At 42.8% G+C, this 25,944-nt stretch overlaps 1 protein-coding gene across 1 annotated transcript in view; it reads right to left on the bottom strand.

Annotated features, from left to right (window-relative positions):
• The window catches only part of LOC126345529 (protein scarlet-like), a 315,909-nt gene that overhangs the window by 42,231 nt on the left and 247,734 nt on the right, over positions 1–25,944 (bottom strand). The window contains exons 3-4 of the mRNA XM_050002109.1: positions 17,310–17,463; positions 1,655–1,703 (exon numbers count right to left, since the gene is read on the bottom strand). Of these exons, the coding sequence (XP_049858066.1) occupies positions 1,655–1,703; positions 17,310–17,451 (191 nt within the window). The 5' untranslated portion in view covers positions 17,452–17,463. The remainder of the gene's footprint in view (positions 1–1,654; positions 1,704–17,309; positions 17,464–25,944) is intronic.

Raw genomic sequence — 25,944 nt, 5'->3', positions numbered from 1 at the left:
AAATTAAATTGAATGAGGTATAGTACAAAAAAACTGAATGTATATGTAGCTTCATTACTACCTTCAATGTTTCCAAAATTTTCAACATTACACACTCAACAGAATATTTAACCCATTCCTTACAATGTTGTTCACAATTTGATGAAGTGCTTCTATTTAATGTGTTTCTCTTAACGCAACTGAGGAGTATTTAATTCAGAATAGGTTCCAAACTATAACCTGCAAGACTTATAAAACTACTTTCTCCATTTTGAAATGCTTCCCCACTAATTTCGATCTTGCAAAAATATCTTCTTGGTTGCTTAACACAATGCACTGAATCGTTTCACTAATAACATCAGGTTGCATCTGATCTCCTGGCGTTTTATGTATGTTTTTGTACATAGGAGAGCACCAAATTTTTGGAGATACTATGTCAGCAGAGGGCAGACATGCAATGGTCCCTAGAGAATTAATCTGATTTAGATGATTTCACTTTCATCCTGTAACTTGCTATGGTATATTACTACAATGTGCATATCTTGCTCACTCAGATTATTTCTGTTTTGCTTTCACTTTTTTGGAAATTTTATAATTAGGTCATCTCTTTCCACAATCATGAAGAATAAGAACAGAAATGACCAACACAATTGTTGATTTCAAACAATGGATTATCTAGGACAGAATGAAACAATATTATGAGAGATGCTGAGTCGCAGATAGGCACAACAAAAAGACTCTTACAATTAAAGCTTTCAGCTAAGAGCCTTCATCATTAATAGACACACACACACGCACACACACACACACACACACACACACACACACACACACACACACACACACACACACACACACACCACAGTGGTTTCAGTTGCCTGAGACTGCAGTTGTGTGTGTGTGTGTGTGTGTGTGTGTGTGTGTGTGTGTGTGTGCGTGTGCCTGCATGCATGCACGCATGCATGCACCTGTGTCTACTGTTGATGAAGGTCCAGGGCTCCTGAAAGCTTTAATTGTAAGAGTCTATTGTTGTGCGTTTCTGTGAGTCAGCATCTCTGCTATATGGCAAGTAACAACTTTCCTTCTCATAATATTGTTACAATTGTTGTTTAGTAACATAGCACATGACTGTGCAAGAAGCAGAGTAACTTAATTCTGTGTTGTGTTGCTGTACTTGCAATGCCTCTTTCTGCAGCTCAATGAGCAGTGCATGAGGAAGTGACAAAGGACATGTCATCAATTCTATTTCAGCATTGTTCTTCAATCTTCTGCATCTGCTGTGACTGTGACACAGTGCTGAAACTGTCTCCTTAAGAAGGAAACAGTATAATTTCCCATGAACAGCCCAACAACAAAAAAATCTATATTGCATAATGACTGCTAAAGCGATCAGCAATTCTAAATCTGTTGTTTAGTAAAATCACTGTCAATCATTTCTATAAATGTATGAAAATTATGTAATAAGTACAAGTCTATTAGGACCTGACAGACTGCCTCCACATCAACAGTGAAGACACCAGGAGGTCCATGCCTTAGCAACCTTTATTTTGTAACAGTTTAGACTTATCACAAATACTATGGATCTGGATGGATGAAACAAAAATAAAATAGGGTGTGAACATGCTCTGCTTGCTGGCAATGCAAATGAGTAGTTATAGCTATTCATTATACATACCTGGCGCCCATTATTGCCAACAAAGTCCCAGATTTAGCAATGCCACTGACTGTGAACAGACAAAGATACTACTGTTAGTCAATGGAACATCCAGAGAAAGCTCCATATAATTATGAAATCATTCACTTCACGTCAGAAGATGAGCACAATGAAATATTGAATTGTGGAAGGGAAGGCATCTACTACAAGTGTGGCAGTAGAGAGAAAACAGCATTACTATGTGTTGCTGCTTAAAACAATGAATAAAATTGTACTACCCTTGTACACAGTTCAATTACATACAGAAAGGGGAAAAATGTGTACAATCATAGGTATTCTCTCTATCCAGTATTATTCTTGTGGTCCAGATAAGCAAAATGCTTCAGTAGTAATGTGGTCCCCAGATGGTCAATATTACGAGGGTCGGTCAAAAAGTAATGCCTCCCATTTTTTTTCTACTTAAAAAAATTAAGTTAAGTGAAAAATTTGAATTTGGCGCCATTCCTCAAACCTTCTTCTGCAATCCACTGCAGTAGTAACTTTCTGTGTCAACAGGTGGCAGCACAGCAGAAGTTTGTAAGATGGCCGACATCGATGTTCGTTTGAGACAGCGTTGTGTGATTGAATTCTTGAATGCAGAAGGTGAAACGCCCATACGCATTCATGAAAGACTGAAGAAGGTGTATGGTGTTGTGACAGTGGATGTCAGCACTGTTAGACGATGGGTTCGTCGTTGTAAGGAAGCTGAAGGGCAAACACCGTTGACTGACGAAAAGCGGAGCGGCAGGCCGGTGAGTGCAGTGACTCCACACAACATTCAGCAAGTTCTTCTAATAATTTCCGGGTATGCAGCCGGATCCCGTCGACATTCTGCCACGATATTTCGGCCCAGAGACGTCCGGCCATCATCAGGTGAGTACACAACTACTGAAGAGCCCAGGTGCAGTCGCGGTATTTATACCGATTCTCGCGCACGTGTTGACATGCGCGGCATAGCCGAGTTGTACGTGCTGCCCTCGGTGGTGAAAGTAAAAGATCATCTAGTCATTGAGTATCGAATGACGCTGTCTATTCCGCTGTGAATGTATAACTTTAATAACAGGATTCCAAGTTTTATCCAGTTGAAAGCCGTTGTCACGATTTATAAGATTATCGGCAAGACGTATTTCCACTGATTCCTTGATTACAGAATCCCAAAATCCGGAAACCGGAGCTAAAATTTTTGTTCCATTGTATTCCAATTCCAATGGAATACAATGGAATTGTTCCATTGTATTCCAATTCCAATGGAATACAATGGAACAAAATTTTAGCTCCGGTTTCCGGATTTTGGGATTCCGTAATCAAGGAATCAGTGGAAATACGTCTTGCCGATAATCTTATAAATCGTGACAACGGCTTTCAACTGGATAAAACTTGGAACCCTGTTATTAAAGTTATACATTCACAGCGGAATAGACAGCGTCATTCGATACTCAATGACTAGATGATCTTTTACTTTCACCACCGAGGGCAGCACGTACAACTCGGCTATGCCGCGCATGTCAACACGTGCGCGAGAATCGGTATAAATACCGCGACTGCACCTGGGCTCTTCAGTAGTTGTGTACTCACCTGATGATGGCCGGACGTCTCTGGGCCGAAATATCGTGGCAGAATGTCGACGGGATCCGGCTGCATACCCGGAAATTATTAGAAGAGCAAATACGCCGGGAAAATTTCAGAAGTCACATTCAGCAAGTTGATGACATCATTCGTGGTGACCGTCGGGTGACTGCAGATGAAGTGTGTCGCATTATTTCTCTTAGTAAAGGCAGTGTGATCACGATTATTAAACAATTGGGGTACTCAAAAGTTTGTGCACGGTGGGTTCCAAGAATGTTAACCGATCAGAATAAAGAGGCAAGGAAAACAATAGCCTCCCAACACTTGCAGCGCTTCCGTTTGGGGGGAGATGAGTTTCTGAAAAAAATTGTGACCGGGGACGAAACATGGGTGCATTTTTTTGAACCCGAATCAAAGAGGCAGTCAATGGAGTGGCGTCACACAAGCTCGCCGAGGAAGAAAAAATTCAAAACTGTGCGATCGGCAGGGAAAGTTATGGCAACAGTTTTCTGGGATACAGAGGGTGTGATTCTGGTTGATTTTTTGGAGCAGGGATGCACAATAAATTCTGTTCAATACGTCACAACCCTCAAAAAACTTAAAGCACGTCTTCAGCGAGTTCGCCCAACAAAATCAATGGCAGATGTTCTTCTTTTGCATGACAATGCAAGACCACACACCAGTCGTCACACCTCTAACGAGATTGTCAAAATTGGATGGGAAGTTTTGCCTCATCCCCCATACAGCCCTGACCTGGCACCATCAGACTTCCATCTGTTCGGGCCACTAAAAGAAGCTCATCGTGGGATTCATTTTGAAGATGAGGAGGCCGTCAAAAGATCCGTGCGTCAATGGCTTAGGAAGCAGAGCTGTGATTTTTACCGTGCTGGGATACATGCCCTTGTTCGAAGATGGACCAAAACTGTAGAGATGGGCGGAGATTACATTGAAAAATGACAAAATGATCCTCAGTGTTGTGGTTTTCAACATATGTAATTGCATTTAAATTTCCTGACAATTAAATGTAGAAAAAAAAATAGGAGGCATTACTTTTTGACTGACCCTCGTATTTTACAATAATATTTTGCAATATTACTGAAGTTCTCCATAGACTGTTCAATTAAAATGTGCATTATTTAGTCTGGTGCAAAATGATGCATGGTCAAGATGCTGACGCCATGGTAACTGCTCTCCTTTGTTGCAAACAGAAGGAGAAAAAGAAGGTGGAAGAAAGATTTGTATAAAGAGCATCAACAATTCACTTCTCAAAACTTGTTGAAAGAATTGAGGTTGAATAGGACAAATGATTATCAGAATTTTTTACACATTGATGGTCGAGTATCTGATTCACAACTAAAATGGTTCCCCTTAGGTTTGTTTTTGGACAATTATTTTAAATAATTTCTTCCCTTGTAGCTGTAGGACTGCTTTCTACATTTAATGTGCAACAGCTTAGAAGAATAATTCTTAATTTTCCAGGTTTTTGTATTCATCTGTTCTAACGTCCCAAGAATTTGTATGTTTCAATCAAATCTAAGGTGAATCATCTTTCTTTTTGTTTTGAACTCTTTGTAGCAGATAAACAGAAGAGTGCACACTGTAAAGCACATGGAGCAGCTGGCAAGAATATCATCAATACTACTCTGAGAGAGCACAATATTTCTGAAGGTAGGTCAATATATTTGTACAGTATTTCATCTTCTCAATATTACTTGCTGGCCTGTCAATTAACCCATGCATATTTAATACTACTGTGCATCCTGAATACTGAGCAATAATATTGAATGTCTAAGGGCCACTCAAAGCACTGGACACACATTCAGAAGGACAGTAGTCCAAATCTACATCTGGCTATCCAGATTTAGGTTTTCTGTAGTCTACTTAACTCATTTGTACTGTTGTTCACAGCTGAAAGGAATGCACACAGCTCATGTGCAGTAGTGAGTCAGTGGGTACACTTCGATGTGTCGTATAGTCGAGTCGGTATAGGAAAATCCCTGGAGGTTGCAGTGGGCTGGGTCCAGCAGCTTTGTGCACCTACATCAACCTACCATGTAATGTGATTGTGTACACATCTCTATTGTAATGCCTGTGTTGCTGCAGCTATACATATGACTATTGTTTTTGCCTGCAGCTGTTAGTGCTACACGTCTGAAAGCTGGCAAAAGTACTGCCAAGTGTCAGGTAACTATTACCCAACTATAGACAGAACAGAATGTGGCATTCTAAAAACATCAAATGGAACTTAACGTGAAGAGGTTCAATCAACATAAATCATCTTACATCTTCAGTGTTCTAATATTTCCAAAATAATATACGCTACTGGTACCTGATCAAAAGTATCCCAACACTCCTATGTAATGTGTATCAACCACTAGATGCCATGAGAGGTGGACTGGCAAGTATAAGGGGAGTCAGGGAATACTGTGTCCTCGGCAGACAAGCAGAAATAGCAGAAAGAGTCAGATACGAGAGATCAGTAAGTTCAAAGGTGAACTAGTCACTGGATATCACCTGAGTAATAGATCCATCAGGGACATTTCAATCCTTGTAAAGCTAGCCAGGTTAACTGTTGGTGATGTAACTGTGAATGATAAATGCAAAGGAAGATCCACAGCTAAATCAACACTAGGCAAATGTCATGTATTGATGGAAAGGGATCATCGAGCATTGTGGAGGGTGGTTGTAAAAAAATGACATGAAATCAGTAGAAGGGATTATTAAGAAGTTCTAAATTGCTACCAGCAGTCCATCTAGTGTAATGACTGTTAAAGTTAAAAAGAATAAAGTACTTTGTGTAATGCTTGAGCAACTCCTCATCAGACACATATTACAGTCACATGACATTTCTTTTTTTGCAGTATCATTGTTAAGTGATTCTTGCGTTGACGTAAAGAGCGATACCACTGGACAGTGGATGACTGGAAATGAGTGATTTGGAGTGATGAATCGTACTATATGCTGTGGCAATCTGAAGACGGGAGGGTTTGAGTTTGGCAAATGTCTGGAGACCATTACCTGCCTTCACGTTTAGTGTCAAGAGTGAAGTATGGAGGAGATGGTGTTAACGGTATTGGGAATGCTTTTCATGATTCAGATGTGGTCCCCATATCGTGCTTAAGAAAACACGAAATTCAGAATGATATGAACATATTTTACAGTACAGTGTTCCATGCAGAGTAGAGGAACAGCTGGGAATGATGATTGGTTTATCAGCTTGACAAAGCATTCTGTCATAAAGCAGCACCAGCAAGGAAATCAGTGGCAAGTCAATGATGGTTAACACTGTGTGCAGCACCGAAGATTCATCCCTTCAATTTTGTAAATGACTGAACCAGTTGACTACCATTTCGAAAAAGATGGCACAAGGAAAATCCATATTAAGTAACAATTATTTATTATGTCCTGCTAATATAGGCCTATCTTAAATACAAATTATAGGAGATTAAGGATTTAATTTTTTATATTAATTGGACTTGGCTTTTTTAGCCATACCTGTAATGTTTCATAATGTTACGTATTTATAGTACCATGAAAAATATTATAACTCTCAATTGATTTTTACCAGAAAGTAATAAGTTATGTTCTATATGTAAAGAGCAAAACGTTCCTTGCTGTCCTTCTCGCGTTTTTATTCTTTTCGCTTACTATCGTGTATCTAGATTTCAATATTTAACGTGAGTAAAAACTAAGACTGAAAAATCTCAAGCTATTACAAAATCTGAACACAGTTACACAGTATCAACTCCTAGTTTTTCTTCTTGCGAAGTACTCAGTAATCTCGTGAGCATCTAGTTAGAGGTATCTAAAATTTTCTCTTCTACAAAAGAGCCAAGTTGGACTTTCCTGATTGTGTTGAGTGCAAGTAATTTTTTATTAATGTTTCTGCGCTTGCTACGATTGGCATCATTATTAAAATTCGTAATGAATAAGTGAAATTAAGACACATGACTGTCAAATTATTTTAAAATATAAATTCCAGAATTTTTGTTACGTCATTGTCTAAATTTTTAGAAAGGGCCTGACGTGACAGAATTTCTTCGCACAAATATTCGGCATCTATGTCTGACATAGAAAGTCTTTCCCATAAATGATTACAAGTAGTCGTAAATTGGCTTTAATATTGAACATCGCTGAATTTAAACAAAAAACTAAATACTTCGTTGTGACTCAATAACAAATAAAATCTTTAGAGCCTGCCTTAAAGGGTAAAAATATATATTAACCTTGAAAGATGTTTTAGGGTCCATTTGAGGTGCCTGCCTCCATGTTGATAATCAAAAGTGTGTAGCGGTCTTCGGAGCCTTTTGGGTCTGTAAGTTTCAAGCTCAGTTTCTGTTACTAACATTACAGTAATTTCTTTTGCATTATTTACAGCTATTTCAAATCTTAAGACAGTTCGCCAGCCGATCAAAAAGTTTCATAAATCTAGTATAGCATCCAAGGCGACCTGCATATCCACATTTTTTGACCGAAGAATTTTACTAACAAAGTTTACTTACGTCAATACATCGTGCCATACATACATTGGGCTAATAAATGAAACCATACATGCTTTGTCTGCTAGAAATTGCGCGTCATCATTTGCTTTTTGATCGAAAGAAGCGTTAGTTATTTCGTTTAAAGTATCATAAATCTGTGGTTAATTATTATGCAGCGGCCTTATGGCATCTATTCTACTTGTTCATCTTGTCCCAGACAATATTCTTAAAGTTCAAGAAGTAATGCATTTTTTAAATAAATCCACCAATAATTGTAAGGCTCTTGCACTATACTGAAAACATATGTAGTGTACCTAGTAATTTATATTAGCTGCGTCGTTAACAATTATGTTTAAACAATGGGTAGCACACGGTACGTAAGAAGCCCATGGATTTAGCTTCCTTCAACAGTCGCTTTTGCAACCCACTGTTTTTACAGCGCGTGTTTGAACCATTGTCATAGACCTGCCTCCCTTAAATGATTTATATTCAGATTATGTTTTGGTAGCCTTTCTGTAATAAAAGAAATCAAACCATCCCCAGTAGCAGAAAAAATTGGACATAAAGCTAAGAAGTGCACTCTTTCTTTCCAACTGTCGTAGTGTTTCTTGAAACTAACGAATCTAATGATAATACCGATTGTTCCATACGTGAATAATCGGGAGTAAGTCAATTAAAACTGAAAAATGTTCAGCATAAGTTTAAAACGTGACTTTGGTTTTGGGTTGCGAGTACAGAAATTATTTCATTTTGAATTTTGTCTCCGACATATGTCGACATACTCGTGACACTTCTGCATCATTCATCACATGTCTTGTGTCTTCGGTGATACTTGGATCGGATTTTCCTAACATTTCAACGCATTTCAGAAAACTGCCATTGTTCCGATTATATTATTTTCTTTCTGTTCTTTCCGCGAAATGCCAAGCTTGGCGACTCATAAATTAACTCACCTACATAACTCTTTCGGTAACATTGTAACAGCACTCCTTTTCAGCTTTTCTTAAGGGCGCTGTCGACAGTTTTTTTTGTTTTTTATAGAATTATTGTACTCAATCTATTAAATTTCCTGGCAGATTAAAATTGGGTGCTAGACCAAGACTCGAACTCGTGACCTTTGCCTTTCGGGGGCAGTTGTTCTACCGATTGAGCTATTTCTTTTCGGAGTAGAGGTACAATGAACATCGTTTATTTGTTTATTTTTCTTTTCGTTCTTTTGTTTTTATTATTATTTATTGTTTTGTCATTAATAACACCGAGAAACCGACGTTACGCGAGGAGGAGGACGCAACATGACGGCAGACTAATCGTGACTATCAACGTAAAGTTTTTCCGGGAAGAACATTCCGATTACAAGTGAGTATATCGGTTCTAAGTGTGGAGGAGGCAGGGATCAGCCATTCATGACAGGAACACCTCAGCTCGGGGTGGGTTAAGGAAGGCTCTACAGAGGAAATTGGAGAAAAATTGTCTGTATTTTGCATTGCGGACAATTGCACAATGGCGTTAATTAAGGAACTGCCAAAAGTCAAGGATACTTTTCTCGCTATCAGCAAACAAGTAATGCGCTGCGTGTCAACAAATCCACGTCACAGTGTTCGTCTTCCCTTGCGGGAAGCATCCCGCGCCCGGAAAGAGGAGCAGTTCAGTAGGTATCTGATGAGGTGTCGTATGGGTAATTAGGGGCAACATCTGACGGACCAAGAATCAGACACCTCTCGCCAATCTGCACGCCGGGCGGTGCTCGTCTGCGTCCATAACATTACAGTCGACACGCAACAAAGTGTCTGCAAGGTGAATCCTGTGAAGGCGTGGCCGGCACACTTGCTTCCCACTGACAGTAAGGGACCATACAGACTGGACGTCAGTGTCAAGATAAGGAGCGTAGACCGATCACCAAACGGCACGCCAGTCAACGTGGAGAAGCTTCGCCTCAACCACATTCGGTGACCTGTGACGCTGAAGGAAACCATAGGTCGCCTTTGTGGATGTCAATTGCGCCGGCAGTATCACAGTACGGACGTAGCTCAGTTCAAGCAAAAACTGGCGGAAATAAAAGAAGAACGGGGAGACTTCTGAAAGTTGGATAGGTGCTGAGAGAGAGAGTGGTGCAAGGGCCTCCAGCAATAGGCTGGTAAGGCACGTAGGACTACTTCACCACAACGTCATGTGAGAGCCAATGAAAAGAGCTACCGGTATGTCAGGAACATGATACAGACCTAAACCGCCCCTGCACCGCGGCAGGGTAAGTGTTTCGAACCTTATCTTGAGCAGGAAGTAGCGGAAAACAAATGAACCCATTGCCGCTAGCATGCGGCGGGCCATTGATGGCGAAATAGGAAGCGTCTGTGCCGTGTGGGGGATACGTGACGCCAAATATACATTTACGTATCGTGTGCGTTGCAGAAATCTGAGTGCTCGTAAACGGTGATCTAAGAGCCCAGCTCTAGTTGTGAAAGTAGACGTCGGCAGTTGAGGGCAATTGTCCGTCGCAGATCACTTGCAAAATCGAGTCCTTAGCATCGGAGAGTATCAGCTACACCCAAAGGAGCAGTAGTGTCCACAGGAAGCTTCGACGTAGATGGTAACCCATGCCAGTGAATACCTGACATGAGCACCGCTAAGAAGAACGATGGCGAGATTGTCTGCATATGTGGTGCTGCTGAATAAATGATCACCGAGATATCCCAGAGAGGCGTTGACAGACACCGCATAGCACGGTTCCATGGCAAATGCATGCAACTGGCCAGAGAGCAGGCAGCGTTGATGCTCTGATGAGATGAGAGGAGCAAGATGGCCATTGTAGAGTACACGGGAGGTAGCTCCACGAAGGAGACGCATTACGACGTCGACGGTCGTATCAGGGTAGTCCATATTGCTGAGCACCCCTTCCAACAAGTCATGATCGACTCAATCAAATGCCTGGCTAAAGTCAAGAGCTGCCAAAAGTCCAGGCATACGACAAGCGTGAGCAACAGCGATTATGTCCCGATAGCGGAAGAGGGCAGTGCGGTTGTTATTGGTACCTCCCAAAGAAGTTTGATCGGGGGAAAACCATGTACCGAGCTGTCCATTTAAGCCGCACAGCCAACAACCAGGTGAAGATCTTTGTGTCGCTATTGAGTAATGTCAAGGGGCTGTAATCTCATATCCATGAGGTACCCCGAGGCTGGGAATGGCGAAACCACCGAGGATACCGTCTGGAAGCGGGACGAAAGGTGACATAAGATCCTGACAAAACTCGAGTGGGAAGCTGTCAGGGTCAGGCGACCTGCTCGTAGAGCCTACCTGGATAGCGTCATGGACTTCGTCCTCCATGTCGTTAGCAATCAGGCCCATCGTCGCATCTACTGGAACCAAGCCAAAGGAGAGTCTGGAGACTGCCGTCACGTTGGCAGGGCGGTGACATTGTTCAGAGTACAGCGTAACATAATGTGCATGGAGGGCAGACCTGATATCCCGTTGGGTATCAAAATGCTGCCCATCATCAGTTGTAAGAACGTTAATCAAATTCCTCCGACGGTGGCGTCGTTCCGCTATGATATGATACATAAATGGTCGCTCTTGCACTAACTCATCATGTGTGCGCGCCCTGACCATAGCTCCTTTAAGGTGGTGGCGAGAGAGTGTCGTGAACAGTTCATTGGCACGATTCGCCATCGCCCGGCACTCTGGGGAATACAGCATCGTAGTACATTCCCGGAGTATGGTGAAATAAAATTCCTGAGTCCGTCGCTGCCACGCCACAACCTCCCTTCCGTAACAAAACAAGACCTTGCGGAGAGCAGGCTTTGCATAGAGCACCCACGATACACGGCAGACTGATAGGCATAACGGCGTCAACAACAAACTGCCAACGTGGCCTCGATGATCTGTGGGTAGTCGGTTGAAGTAAGGTGGATCGTGTTCAGTTTCCATGGTCCACGGCCGCGCCACACTCTTTGTCGGCAGATTTTTTATGGCGCAGATACGTGTGTCATGGTCAGAGAACGCAGTGGGAGAGAGTTTAGCAGCATGGACCCCATCGGTAATATCGCGAGAGATGTAAACAGAATCGAGTGAGCCGAAGAACGCTAGTGAAATGCTTATCCCCAGACGATCGCCATGAAAATACTTCCAAGAATCTACTAGTGTGAGATACTGGAAAATTGTCGCTAGCGCCGCTCACGGAGGGTGACGTGGTGGTTGGTCATTGGGTGCCTGGGTGCAGTTGAAATCGCCTCCCATGATCAATGCATCCTGCCGACTGAGGGAGAGAGGTGTGAGTTTGTGACAAGAAGGTGGAACTTTGACAGTTTCGACTCGAATGACCCGAACCAGGTGGTATAGACATGGGCAATCCTGACGGCACTAAACGTGAGAGCCAAACCTCTGGTATCAGGGAGATAGGCAACTGCATCAGAGAGGATACCGTCTCGTAAGAGGATCACCACCCCACTACCAGTAGGGGAAGCATGAGAGACATGTGCTGTAAAACCTTGGGGAGCACACAAAGTTGCAACATGCACCTCCTGAAGGAGAACTACATCAACGTCCGCAGCATACAGCATGTCATGCAGTAAAGCCAGTTTGTGGCATATGCAAATAATGTTGACATTGACCGTGGCTATGCGATAAGTCTGGAATGTCGCCATCTCTAGGAAGACAGGCGATTCAAACATGGGGAGAAACACAGGGAACTCCTGGTTAGGCCCCCACGGAAGGGCACGTAACTATGATGGGGATGGAGCCGTCTCCACCAAGTGGGGTCCATCGTTCTGTAGACTTCCAGAATGCCCATGGTGAGCATCGACGTCGTCCGCCCAGGAGACACACGTGTCACGGGCCTGTTCAGTGGAACATTATCAGAGGTGCGCCCACAGCTAGCATCAGACACAGGAAGTGAGACTACCGCATCAGACGCAGCCAGGGCATCAGAGAACAGCTCACCATCAGTAGCAGGTTCGTCATCCTGTGCAGACTTCCTGTGGACGCAATCATCAGAAGGGGTACGGCGTTGTCTCTTCCGTTTGCTCGGCGACCGTCGCTTCCCAACGTGCTGTTCTGTGCCGGGTGGCGGGCGGCTATCGCCCGACATGTGGCCTGATGGGAGAAAGGGGGAGGTAGGTACAGCTCCATGATCAGCAACCATGGGGTCGACATAGTCAGCTTGTGCCTGCTGGCAATCGTCGTTCGTTTGTATTGCCTCCGGCCGGGGCGCAGGAGAGACAGGCGAAACTTCCATCGCGTCGTCAAGAGGAGCTGACACCAGTATCGACTGATTCAGAGGGGGCGTAGCAGGCAGCACCGCTACAGACAGAAGTAACTCAGTGGGCGCCGCAGGAAGATCGACGTCTCCGATCGCCGTCTGAACCAGTCTACGCCGGAGACACTCAGAACGGACATGGCCTTCCTGGCCACAACCTGAACAGGTGCGCGGCTGGCCATCGTACATGACAACAACCCAGCAGCCGGCAATAACCAAGTAGGAAGGCACATGTTTCCACAGTTCAATGTGTATCTGACGGACGCCATTGAGGACACGGTATGCTACCAACGTTTTCCACGTTTCAGCCAGGTGACCGACGATGTTGCCGTAAGGTTTAAAAGCGGCCACCACAGCGTCCAACGGTACTTCAATCAGGAGTTCCAATACCGGAAACGTTCGGAGGCCAAAACCAGCGTGATCAACCACTACAGTCTTTATAAGTCCGTGCCGCGCGGATGTAGCCGAGCGGTCTTGGCGCTGCAGTCATGGACTGTGCGGCTGATCCTGGCGGAGGTTCGAGTCCTCCCTCGGGCATGGGTGTGTGTGTTTGTCCTTAGTGTAATTTAGGTTAAGTAGTGTTACATTTAGGGACTAATGACCTTGGCAATTAAGTCCCATAAGATTTCACACACATTTTAACATTTTTGTGAGTCCGTCAGAGTAACGAAGCTTGAGATCGTTAGCGTGGCGCCGCACATCGTCGACGCACAGCTCGTCATTCGCCAGCTTTACGTACACAGTAGTACTGAGGATCGAAAAATGTTTTCCGAGAACGTCTTGTGGTGGGAGACGCATTTCATCCCGTATAAAACGTTTAACTTCATACGCCTTCGGTCGGTTGAGATCTAATGGAAAAGTTAATTTGCTCTTGGCTTGGCGGTAAGAAAACGTCATGAAGGTCAATGAAGCCGGACTCTGAAACAAGTCACTACGCGGAAGTAAACAAACGCGTGCTCGCTCGAAAGCAGCGCAACAGGAGAGACGCAAACAAGGAGTGTGCGCCTCACCACAGCCAAAGGCCGACTCTTAACCTGCCAGAAAATTTCATATCAGCGCACATTCCACTGCAGAGTGAAAATTTCATTCTGGAAACATCCCTAAGGCTGTGGAAAGCTACGTCTCCTCAATATACTTTCTTACAGTAGTTTTGCAAGGTTCACAGGAGGGCGTCTGTGAAGTTTGGAATGTAGGAGACGAGGCACTGGCGGAATTAAAGTTGTGAGGACGAGTCGTGAGTCGTGCTTGAGTAGCTAAGTCGGTATAGTACTTGCCCACGAAAGGCAAAGGTCCCGAGTTCGTGTCTTGGTGCGTCACACAGTCTGCCAGGAAATTTCATATCAGCGCACCCTTTGCTGCAGAGTGAAAATTTCAGTATGTACTCAGTCTGTTGTTCGTAATTACTAAAATGTACAGTACTTTTCAGGTATCTGTTGTATAGCATTGTATTTATCCAAATAATCATAATAGTATACAATTTGCACATATGGTATTGGACAAGTCAGTATACATTTTTACAAGTAATTTTTATAGTTTTAATCGTTTCATGAACGTTTGTTCAATTTGACAAGAAGGTAATAGATATCACGTTATACTTGCACTTGTTAGATTGGTTGTAACTTCTTTTTATTATATGATAAAATGAAATGGAATGTGGTAAGAGCAAAATGAGAACAAATACAGACCAGTATGTGACATACTTAAAGCATAGGTGCGTTATAATCAGGCTCAGGTGGTCAATTATTAAGAAATTAATTAACGTTTATCACCTGTTTCAAAAAAATCATTTCCAGTGTAAAACATTTGGACCAAAAGAATTTTTTTTAATTTTTGTGTGAATGCTCTTGGCATTTCTGTATTTCTTTTTTTTAATTTCTGCTGGTAAGTTATTATTCATCCATATCCAAATATGTTGAAAACTTTTTTGGTAACACGCTGTTCTGGACTGAATGATATGTGGTCAGACTTCCGTCTTGTTTCATAGCTATGAATATATTCATTTAATAGTAATGAGCTGTATTTGTTTAATAGGTAAGTTTCAACAAATGTTATAATACTATACATGTAAGCAGTGTCATAATGCCCAGTTTCTTGAAATGTTTCCTGCATGATTCATTATATCTCAGACTGCTTATTATACGTATTACCTTTTTTTTGCGTTTTGAAGATATCTCTGCTGCAGAGTGAGTTCCTCCAGAATGTGATCCCATACTGTAGTAGGGAGCGAAAGTGAGAATAATATATGTGTGTAAGGATTAATTTGATGACTGATTCGCTGAGTACCCTTAGAATATAACACGCAGTTGACAGCTCATTTGAGATATAACTGACATGAATGTTTCATTTAAGATTTTTTTCAAGCCATGTACCGAGAAACTTAACGAAGCTCGCACTGGAGAGCTCTTGGTTTTTTTCGACAAAGTTGGAGATTTTTCGTTTCTGAGATTAGACGTTGATACTTACGTAGGTTGTTTTTTGCACGTTTATGATGAGATTGTTCTCATTGAACCATTCGCTCAGTGATGATTGATGTGATTTAATCCTTTGATCATGGACAGCTTTGTCTGTGCTTGTTACCAGTATACATGTGCCATCTGCAAATAATGTAGTATACCCTAAAGTAAGCTTCCTGTTTATGTCATCAATATACAGCAGAAACAATATGGGTCCCAGGATTAAGCCTTGTGTTACACCATATGTAACAGGCATTTTCTCAGAGAAGTCCACAGTACACTGATGAATATTAGTATTTTTTTTAAATTTTGTTTCAACTTTTTGCACTGTGTTTGACAGATACGATTCTAACCGTTCGGGTGAGGTTCCTCTCACACCTTTATTGGCTAAGTTTCTATGGATATGGTGTGGACAGTAACGTCAAAAGCTTTAGATACATCTACAAAAATACTAGTAGTAATTTCTTTATTATCTAATTATTTGATGGCTGTGTTGAGATATTCACATACTGCTGTGATTGTTGTTTTAACTTTTCTAAATTCATGCTGATGATCAGACAGTAAAGAGAATCTGTTAGTAAAATTTTCTAATGTGGTGTAAAATAATTTCTCAAACGTTTTTTAAAATGTGCTGAACTGTGCTACTGGCCTGTAATTAGCTACATCATTTTTGATCCCTTTTTGTGGAGTAGCGTAACTTTAGCAGTCTTTAGGAGGTCGGGGAGAACACCATTATTAAAGGCTGCATCAATTATAAGAGTTAATGGTTCTACAATGTATTTCCCACAATTCTTTACAGTAAAATCTGGTATGTTGCCAGTGTCACAGGAGTATTTTTTTTGTCCTTTTATAACTGCGGGCACTTCAGAGTTTGAGGCTTAGCGGAGAAACATTAATGCTATTATGGCTTCCACATTTGTTGGGTGTTGAGTACTGGCTCTATGGTAGTTCTTCTTTACCAGGTTTTCAGTTATTGTATTGAAATAGTCACTAAAACCATCTACGATTTTTTATGGTTCTGATGTCAGCTCATCATTTAGATTCAATTTCAAAGTTTCATACAACTTTTTGAATGTCTATTATTTTATTTTTAGACTGTTATTGATCTTGGTAACATTTCTTTAGCAGATTTTCTGTCAATTTCAACCATTCCCTGGACCAGTGTGTTGTTTTCTTTTTCTTCTTAATTTTTTTTTTTTTTTGGGGGGGGGGGGGGGGGAGGGGACCAAACAGCCAGGTCGTCGGTCCCATCGGATTGGGGAAGGTTGGGGAAGGAAGTCGGCCGTATCCTTTCAAAGGAATCATCTTAAATTTGCATGAATCGATTTAGGGAAATCACAGGAAACCTAAATTTAGATGGCCGGACGCGGGTTGGAACCGACGTCCTCCCGAATGCGAGTCCATTGTGCTAACCACCTCAACACCTCGCCCGATTGATCTTTTACAGGGACCTTAAAATTGCAACTGAATTAGTCGAATGTTTTCCCACAAGCGACTGTATCGTCTGTTTTCATTCAGTTGTTGCCATCACTAGCACCTCCCCTACCGCGCCACAGCCGCAGGCGACCTAACCCCCTCTGATACCATTGCGCCCCCCCCCCCCCCCATTACAATCTGGCCTCTGCAGCACACGCTACATTTTTTGTGCGCACTTGAATGGAGAGACACCTACGGGTACCATCTGTAGTCCAGCCTCTGCCAATGAACGGGTAAGTTGGAGTCTGGAACACAGCAGTTATCGCTGCCCCGTATAACTCACAGCAAGGTAGGCGGAAGAAGAGTAAATGACAATGGCTGTCGGCGGTTAGTGAATGAGGATTCACAGAACGCGTCATAGTTGGGCCGCCTTCTGACGTGAAGCGCACTGTAGGAGACATCTGCAGATAGCTCACCATTGTTGAGGATCTGCACGCGGTCGTACTGGAGGCCCTTCCAGAAGGGCTGCTTCTGACGGCGCCGGCGCACCCACACAGACAGCTCCTCCCATGACAAGGTCACTCCGCTCACCTTGTTGAACCCCATCGACAGTTCCATGTGTCACACTGCCTGCAACAGAGGAAGCGGCACCCATTAGTGGCATTCGTGCAGTATTTGCAGCAATAAAAAGCGATTTGCTTGAACCAAAAGTAGAGATCAACGGGCATATAGTGGATGACACTCTGTGTGTGAAGTTCCTGAACCGGCCGCTGCGGCCGAGCGGTTCTAGGCGCTTCAGTCTGAAACCGTGCTGCTGCCACGGTCGCAGGTTCGAATCCTGCCTCGGACATGGATGTGTGTGATGTCCTTAGGTTAGTTAGGTTTAAGTAGTTCTAGGTCTAGGGGACTGATGACCTCAGATGTTAAGTCCCATAGTGCTTAGAGCAATTTGAACCATTCTGAAGTTCCTGGGCATCCAGACTGATGACAGACTCTGGTCAGACCAGCATGAGATTAAGGTAACCAAAAGGCTCAGTTCTGCCTGCTTTGCACTCAAAAATGTCTCTTACCGAGTAGACATGCAGGCGGGATTACTAGCACACCATGTGCTTTCACTCCGTTTTATCCAATGGTATAATCTTCTGGGGCACTACAGTTAAAGTGAGACAACTATTTGTTGGCTGGCTCTGAGCACTATGCGACTTAACTTCTGAGGCCACCAGTCGCCTAGAACTTAGAACTAATTAAACATAACTAACCTAAGGACATCACACACATCCATTCCCGAGGCAGGATTCGAACCTGCGACCGTAGCGGTCGCTCGGCTCCAGACTACAGCGCCTAGAACCGCACGGCCACCCCGACCGGCAAGTATTTGTTCTACAGAAGCGTGCAATAACAATATTATGTAATGATGACAACTGAAAATCTATCAGGGGTCTCTTCAGGGACGTAACTTTCACTTACTTGCCGAAACAAATGGTTCAAATCGCCCTGAGCACTATTGGACTTAACATCTGAGGTCATCAGTCCCCTAGAACTTAGAACTACTTAAACCTAACTAACCTAAGGACATCACACACATCCATGCCCGAGACAGTATTCGACCGTAGCAGTCGCGCGGTTCCGTACTGCAGCGCCTAGAACCGCTCGGCCACCGCGACCACTTGCCGAAACATGTACACCTTAATAACAAGAGTCAGCTTAGGATAAACTCAGCAAATCGCAACCGAAATACTAGAAGTAGTAATAATTTCTATATAGACTACGCATCCCTCTCAAAGTTTCAGAATGGAGTTTTATACAGGAAAAGGGATCCTTCAAACAGCTGTAAGACATGGCCCTAGAACAAGAGACAACACAATCCTCGAACAAATATTATAAAACAAAGCACGGGTATCGAAAACCAAGACGTGGCGCAGGATTTCAGTGGAAACGGTATTTGGTAGGGGGCTGTGTAAACGTAGGCTCTTTACCAGGCACTGTGTTTTATTAACAGCACTTAATAATTCCAGGAGACATGCACAATGAAACAAGCCAACCACTTGCGCCCAATCTCGAAAATTTCTAAACTTGTAATGTATCGATATGAATTTGATAAAACTATTTACTCGTTTCATAATAATAACACACCTATAATTTGAAAGGTGCATAAAATAAAATCCAACAGAAGAAAACTTAACGTAAGATATATGTGTGCATATCAGTCATAAGAAATATTGCTACGCCCCACTGAAACTAATTTTGCAAAGGGGGCACAAATATTTCCGCGGCAACAACAATGCTCGCCAGATATAACAGCACATAATTATGCATACCATCAAAACTTTAATCACACATCAGATAGACGAAACGTGTAAACGGTAGAATTTTCACTGACACAGCACGCTAACGTACAATCATCTACGAAGGTACATGGACTGGCAAAAGATTCATTAAGGCTTATCATTAGGTAACAGTTTGATCACGCCACAGCCTCGCCATGTTTTATTAAATCAAGTAAAAATGTGAGTATAGTACAATAAGAACACACCATGGGTTTTCCATGCTTTTGCAATTAAAGTACAATTATATCAGCGGAAAAATTTTCCTGTTGGAGCACAAACAAAGCAAATATGTTCCTCTTTAAAGACTCTGGCAGAAAAGTGGGGAACCGGCAGCCTGAACCCTCACTCCACATTCTTTACCAAAAATGTTGGCGTTCGCGCTCTTTTAACACAACAACCTAAATCCTTTTAGCCAGTCTCTCTTTGTAGTTAAGCCTTTATACTCAGCATCTCCCTCTCACTTCCACTGTCCATGTGCATCTCTCTCCCGCTATTTCCTTTTAGTCCCATTGATTTACAGTGTCTCCCACCACCACTCTCTCCTCTCTCACCTACACTGTCCCCTTTTCTCTTTTTTCCCACTGCCATTGTCTCCATTATATCTCAGCACCTCAAAATTTCTGGGGGCCCGACGTATGTTTTGTCCTATACCCACAAGCTTAAAATTTCGGTCCAAATTATGTCCTCCCCTGTACATATTTGTTAAAATTCGCTCGTCTGGGAGGTTCGGACCGCCCAAGCCTATATAGGGTCTCCACTCATCTCTAATTTCCACTGTCTCCTCTCTCTTTTGCTCCCTCTGCTACTATCTCCATCCATCTCTGTTTCCCTCTTACTGCCACTGTCTCTCATAGGCCGTCAGTATCTCCTCTCTCGTTTGCTCCTACTGCTATTGGCTTCATCCACCTCCTTTTCTCTTTCATTGCCACTTTCTCTCCCCCATAAATAAAAGAAATATAAATACTACAACGATGGATTGATATTACGAACAGAAAACAACATTGGCGGGAATACGCGTACCAACAAAACACGAGAAACTGTTCTCGGAAGTAGAGGAACGATCCCTTTGGATTTTTGCTATGACTCATTCTGCTGACACTGGGGATTATTTATCGTTTTTCAAATGCCCGTCTCGCCGCCAAATAAATTGCTTCCTGGACGACATGTATAAAGAGCAGATGTCACTAAAATGCGATGATCAGCTGTTGTCTGCACATGGTAACTTCTGAACATTTCAGCAGTAGAGATCAAACATAAATAGTGCAGGGCTCGACAAAATAAGTATGCTTTTAGACTTCCTCTTTTAAACATCAAGTACCCATTTTTTTCTAATGTGAGCCATTTTTATCGCCACAGTAATGCTCAAAGTTACGTTTCTCGGGTTTGCACTGAAAGTATACCTTATTAATATTTTCTTTTAAAGATTATTATGTAATAACTGGAAAAAGCTTGTTATCAGGTAAACGTGCATCTGAATCAGCTACGCTATTCTTCTGTATTTCTACATTTGTGAAACACGTAAATCATAAGAAAAAACAAACCCTCAGTATATATTTGTAATATGGTATAAGGCACATATGTTCGTCACGAAAGAGCCAGTGTCGCCGTTTAAAGCAGTGTGTTCATTGTATTAACAAAATAGAATGAAGGGAGATTATAATTTGTCCAATCGTCACCCAAATCGTTAACGACAGAGCATCGGCTCAAATATACGAGTATACGGACAGCATTCTTCCCAAAAGGGAAGGGACCATTCCGACGTTATTGCCAAGTTCGGGTAATTCTCGGTGATTCAGACAAGTTGTAAGTAGGCTGTTTAGGTTTTTATATTGGTAACGCCACATAGCGCTCTGTATGAAAATCACTGGCTGAGCTGTGTGCAGTCTGTGGCTGGTTAGCATTGTTGTAATATTTGCTATTGTAGTGTTGGGCCGTTGGATGTGAACAGCGCGTAGCGTTGCGCAGTTGGAGGTGAGCCGCCAGCAGTGGTGGATGTGGGGAGAGAGATGGAGGAGTTTTGAGAGCGGATGATCTGGACGTGTGTCCATCAGAGACAGTAAATTTGTAAGACTGGATGTCATGAACTGATATATATATAGGGTGTTTCAAAAATGACCGGTATATTTGAAACGGCAATAAAAACTAAACGAGCAGCGATAGAAATACACCGTTTGTTGCAATATGCTTGGGACAACAGTACATTTTCAGGCGGACAAACTTTCGAAATTACAGTAGTTACAATTTTCAACAACAGATGGCGCTGCAAGTGATGTGAAAGATATAGAAGACAACGCAGTCTGTGGGTGCGCCATTCTGTACGTCGTCTTTCTGCTGTAAGCGTGTGCTGTTCACAACGTGCAAGTGTGCTGTGGACAACATGGTTTATTCCTTAGAACAGAGGATTTTTCTGGTGTTTGAATTCCACCGCCTAGAACACAGTGTTGTTGCAACAAGACGAAGTTTTCAACGGAGGTTTAATGTAACCAAAGGACCGAAAAGCGATACAATAAAGGATCTGTTTGAAAAATTTCAACGGACTGGGAATGTGACGGATGAACGTGCTGGAAAGGTACGGCGACCGCGTACGGCAACCACAGAGGGCAACACGCAGCTAGTGCAGCAGGTGATCCAACAGCGGCCTCGAGTTTCCGTTCGCCGTGTTGCAGGTGCGATCCAAATGACGCCAACGTCCACGTATCGTCTCATGCGCCAGAGTTTACACCTCTATCCATACAAAATTCAAACACGGCAACCCCTCAGCGCCGCTACCATTGCAGCAAGATAGACATTCGCTAACGATGTAGAGCACAGGATTGATGACGGCGATATGCATGTGGGCAGCACTTGGTTTACTGACGAAGCTTATGTTTACCTGGACGGCTTCGTCAATAAAGAGAACTGGCGCATTTGGGGAACCGAAAAGCCCCATGTTGCAGTCCCATCGTCCCTGCATCCTCAAAAAGTACTGGTCTGGGCCGCCATTTCTTCCAAAGGAATCATTGGCCCATTTTTCAGATCCGAAACGATTACTGCATCACGCTATTTGGACATTCTTCGTGAATTTGTAGCGGTACAAACTGCCTTAGACGACACTGCGAACACATCGTGGTTTATGCAAGATGGTGCCCGGCCACATTGCACGGCCGACGTCTTTAATTTCCTGAATGAATATTTCGATGAACGTGTGATTGCTTTGGGCTATCCGAAACATACAGGAGGCGGCGTGGATTGGCCTCCCTGTTCGCCAGACATGAACCCCTGTGACTTCTTTCGGTGGGGAAACTTGAAAGACCAGGTGTACCGCCAGAATCCAGAAACAATTGAACAGCTGAAGCAGTACATCTCATCTGCATGTGAAGCCATTCCGCCAGACACGTTGTCAAAGGTTTCGGGTAATTTCATTCAGAGACTACGCCATATTATTGCTACGCATGGTGGATATGTGGAAAATATCGTACTATAGAGTTTCCCAGACCGCAGCGCCATCTGTTGTTGACAATTGTAACTACTGTAATTTCGAAAGTTTGTCTGCCTGAAAATGTTCTGTTGTCCCAAGCATATTGCAACAAACGGTGTATTTCTAGCGCTGCTCGTTTTGTTTGTATTGCCATTTCAAATATACCGGTCATTTTTGGAACACCCTGTATAATGACTTTTGAGCACTATTAATTAAATACATTGTTTGTTCATTATCAAAATCTTTCATTTGCTAACTATGCATATCAGTAGTTACTGACTTCAGTAGTTAGAATCTTCTATTTATCTGGAAGTATTGGCGCTCGCTGTATTGCAGTAGTTTGAGTAACGAAGATTTTTGTGAGGTAAGTGATTCATGAAAGGTATAGGTCATTGTTAGTCAGGGCCATTCTTTTGTAGGGATTATTAAACGTCAGATTGCGTTGCGCTAAAAATATTGTGTGTCAGTTTAGTGTTGATCAGTATAAGTAAAGAGAGTAACGTCTGAGTACATTCAGTTTTGCTCAGCTGTTTGAAAAGCAAATAATGTAAGAGGTTTATTAGCACAGTCAATCATAAATTTTTCTAAGGGGACGTTTCAAAGTATCATGCCTTTGCACCGCTAGAGAACTGGACACAGACTTGGCAAGGCGTAAGATGTTCGTTTGTCTAAAAAAACTGTGCTTCCACTTTGGGAGGAACTTGTTTACACGTAAACCAGGTGACGAAGGCCGCGACTGGTGGTCATGTTACACGCAAAGCACATGCCCGTGGGCGTTGTATACTCACAGGCGCCGGTCTTCAGACTGGCGGACCGCAGCGTGCCTTCGCCAACGAGCGTTTGGTTTCCTTGTCGAAGGCGAAAACGTCTTGTGAGTCTGAGATTCAAGTGGCCTTTTGCCAATAATTTGCACGGTTGTTTCTGCACGAGAGAAAAACGAGCCTTAAAAATTATCAAAAATACAGTGGTCCGAGCCATAATGGTCGCATGAAACACTGCACACCTATATCAACAGTTTGACATTATTTGAGAATCGAAGCAATTCAGGTTTCCACAGTAAAATGTGTGTATTGTGTATTAGAGGAATGACTTTTCGCTGATAAGTCGTTTGGACGAGAAAGACAAAATAGTCTAAGAAGGCAAAAATTTGCCTCTTTTCGTGATCGAAGTGGAACCCTCTACCCTGAAACTCTTTCGGTTCAGGATACTAAGAATAGTTGCTACAAAAGTTCAGATATTTTCATATATTTAGTTACTCTGCGTTGTTAAAGTATAAATCGGACGATGGGGTACGGCTTACAGCTAGCAACAGATTTCAGAAATGTGGACAAGTGACACTACACGAAAAAGGAAATGATAAAAAAATGTAAAAGGTAGTAATCATGTTTTCATAATCTTTACTTTTAAACCGCTGACGAATGTCATACCGACAATTACATAAGCCGAAATGAGACTGCGTCTGAAAATTCTAGCGAGATGACTCGTAAGGCCTCTCGCGGTTCGGTAAATGTGCTTCCCTTTCGTCTTTCCTCTTCTTATGCTTTTGTCTCATTTTGCAGCATCCGCTCATCGTTAACTCGTCCATTATTTTCTCGTTGCCGGATGCCGTTGCTGACAGCAGACCGCCATTGTTATGTAAGTAAGGTTCAAATGGCTCTGAGCACTATGGGACTTAACTGCCGTAGTCATCAGTCCCCTAGAACTTAGAACTACTTAAACCTAACTAACCTAAGGACATCACACACATCCATGCCCGAGGCAGGATTCGAACCTGCGACCGTAGCGGTCACGCGGCTCCAGACTGAAGCGCCTAGAACCGCACGGCCGCCAGGCCGGCTTATGTAAGTAAGGAATTATTATCTATCTGCTAATCGTATAAACTCTGTCCTGCGTGTTTTCTTGCTTAATTCTTCTGCGATATGTTCCTTTCGCCTGTGTTTGCCTCATACGTAAGAAGAGGCATCCATGCACGTGTACATTTCATTCTCGATATGTACACATGCGTGATTTCACACCCAGCTAGACACAACCACACGCGCCGTTCTAGTGATGAAGATGTCTTCTCTACTAGCAGCAACTGTCGCCGCTGCCTGTATATTCTAAGACAAAGACGAATTGTAGAAATAAGCGCAAATTCTGGGATAATAAATATCTTTGGTATGTGTTTATGAGGTTTAAAATTAAATATGATAGGGAGTATTTTGTTTAACGGCTGTACTCGTGATTTCAAAGAAATACCTCATCGCGTTGGACCCACCCACTCCGAAGGAACATGCAAAATTTAGAGACGCTACATCTGGGGCGGCAAGGTTGGCTTCGAATTCTTGCTATCGGAGATAACGAGTCCAGTTTATAGTTGCAGTTCAAGGTATCTACAGAATCGAAATCTAACATATTCCCAGAAGTTCCCCAGGCTCTCATGAGAACGCTCAAAAACTACATTAAGTTGATGACCATTTAACATTTCTTTTTCTGGATCACGAATCACTTATTGGGCGCTGAAAGTTAAAAGCCAGTAGTTCGGTTATTTTCAACATGCAACACTTTGGGGTTGTACTGGCTGGAAGCACTGAAAGGATAAAAAAAAATCCTGTTAGTCGAATCCTGTCAGCGTTGGTTTTCTTGTGTGTGTGTGTGTGTGTGAGAGAGAGAGAGAGAGAGAGAGAGAGAGAGACAAAGAAAGAGAGGTGTGTGTGTGAAAGTGTGTGTATGTGTGTGTGTGTGTGTGTGTGAGAGAGAGAGAGAGAGAGAGAGAGAGAGAGAGAGGTGTGCGTGTGTGTGTGTGTGTGTGTGTGTGTGAGAGAGAGAGAGAGAGAGAGAGAGAGAGAGAGAGAAGGAAGCTGGACAAAGCGTTCTGCTGAAGCATGCACAATTCATTCGCGCCTCCACACGGTTCTAGCATGGTTGTAGAAGCATCAGTTTTTACTAGAAATTTGCCAATCGAATGGCGTGTCCTTTCCTGACCGATCAGTTCTGTTGTTACTGTATTCTCTGCTGACAACACAATACTCCCCGCCTTCTTTCACACTGACGGGTCTGTCTCTCGTGACACCTGGTGGTCCGTTCCCGTATTACATAAGCGACTCCAGATACTTTTTATCAGATACTCTATATATTATCGTTATTGCTGTTACTATTTATTTTTTGTAACAGTAAACACAACAAATGGGATCACTATGTTGTTCATATCTTATCTCTAATCGGATTCTTCCCAAGCGTCTTGGAATGCTTGGAGTAGCAGCGGATAATTCGTTCAGACAGAAGTAATATAGCTTTTTACCGTTTACAAACGGGTATTTCATACGTGTCAATGATTTTCAACCTCCC

Source organism: Schistocerca gregaria, chromosome 1, assembly GCF_023897955.1.
Source record: "Schistocerca gregaria isolate iqSchGreg1 chromosome 1, iqSchGreg1.2, whole genome shotgun sequence".
Classification (NCBI taxonomy): domain Eukaryota; kingdom Metazoa; phylum Arthropoda; class Insecta; order Orthoptera; family Acrididae; genus Schistocerca; species Schistocerca gregaria.
The sequence above is the reverse complement of the archived record's forward strand: the minus strand, read 5'-3'. Positions and strand labels throughout refer to the sequence as shown.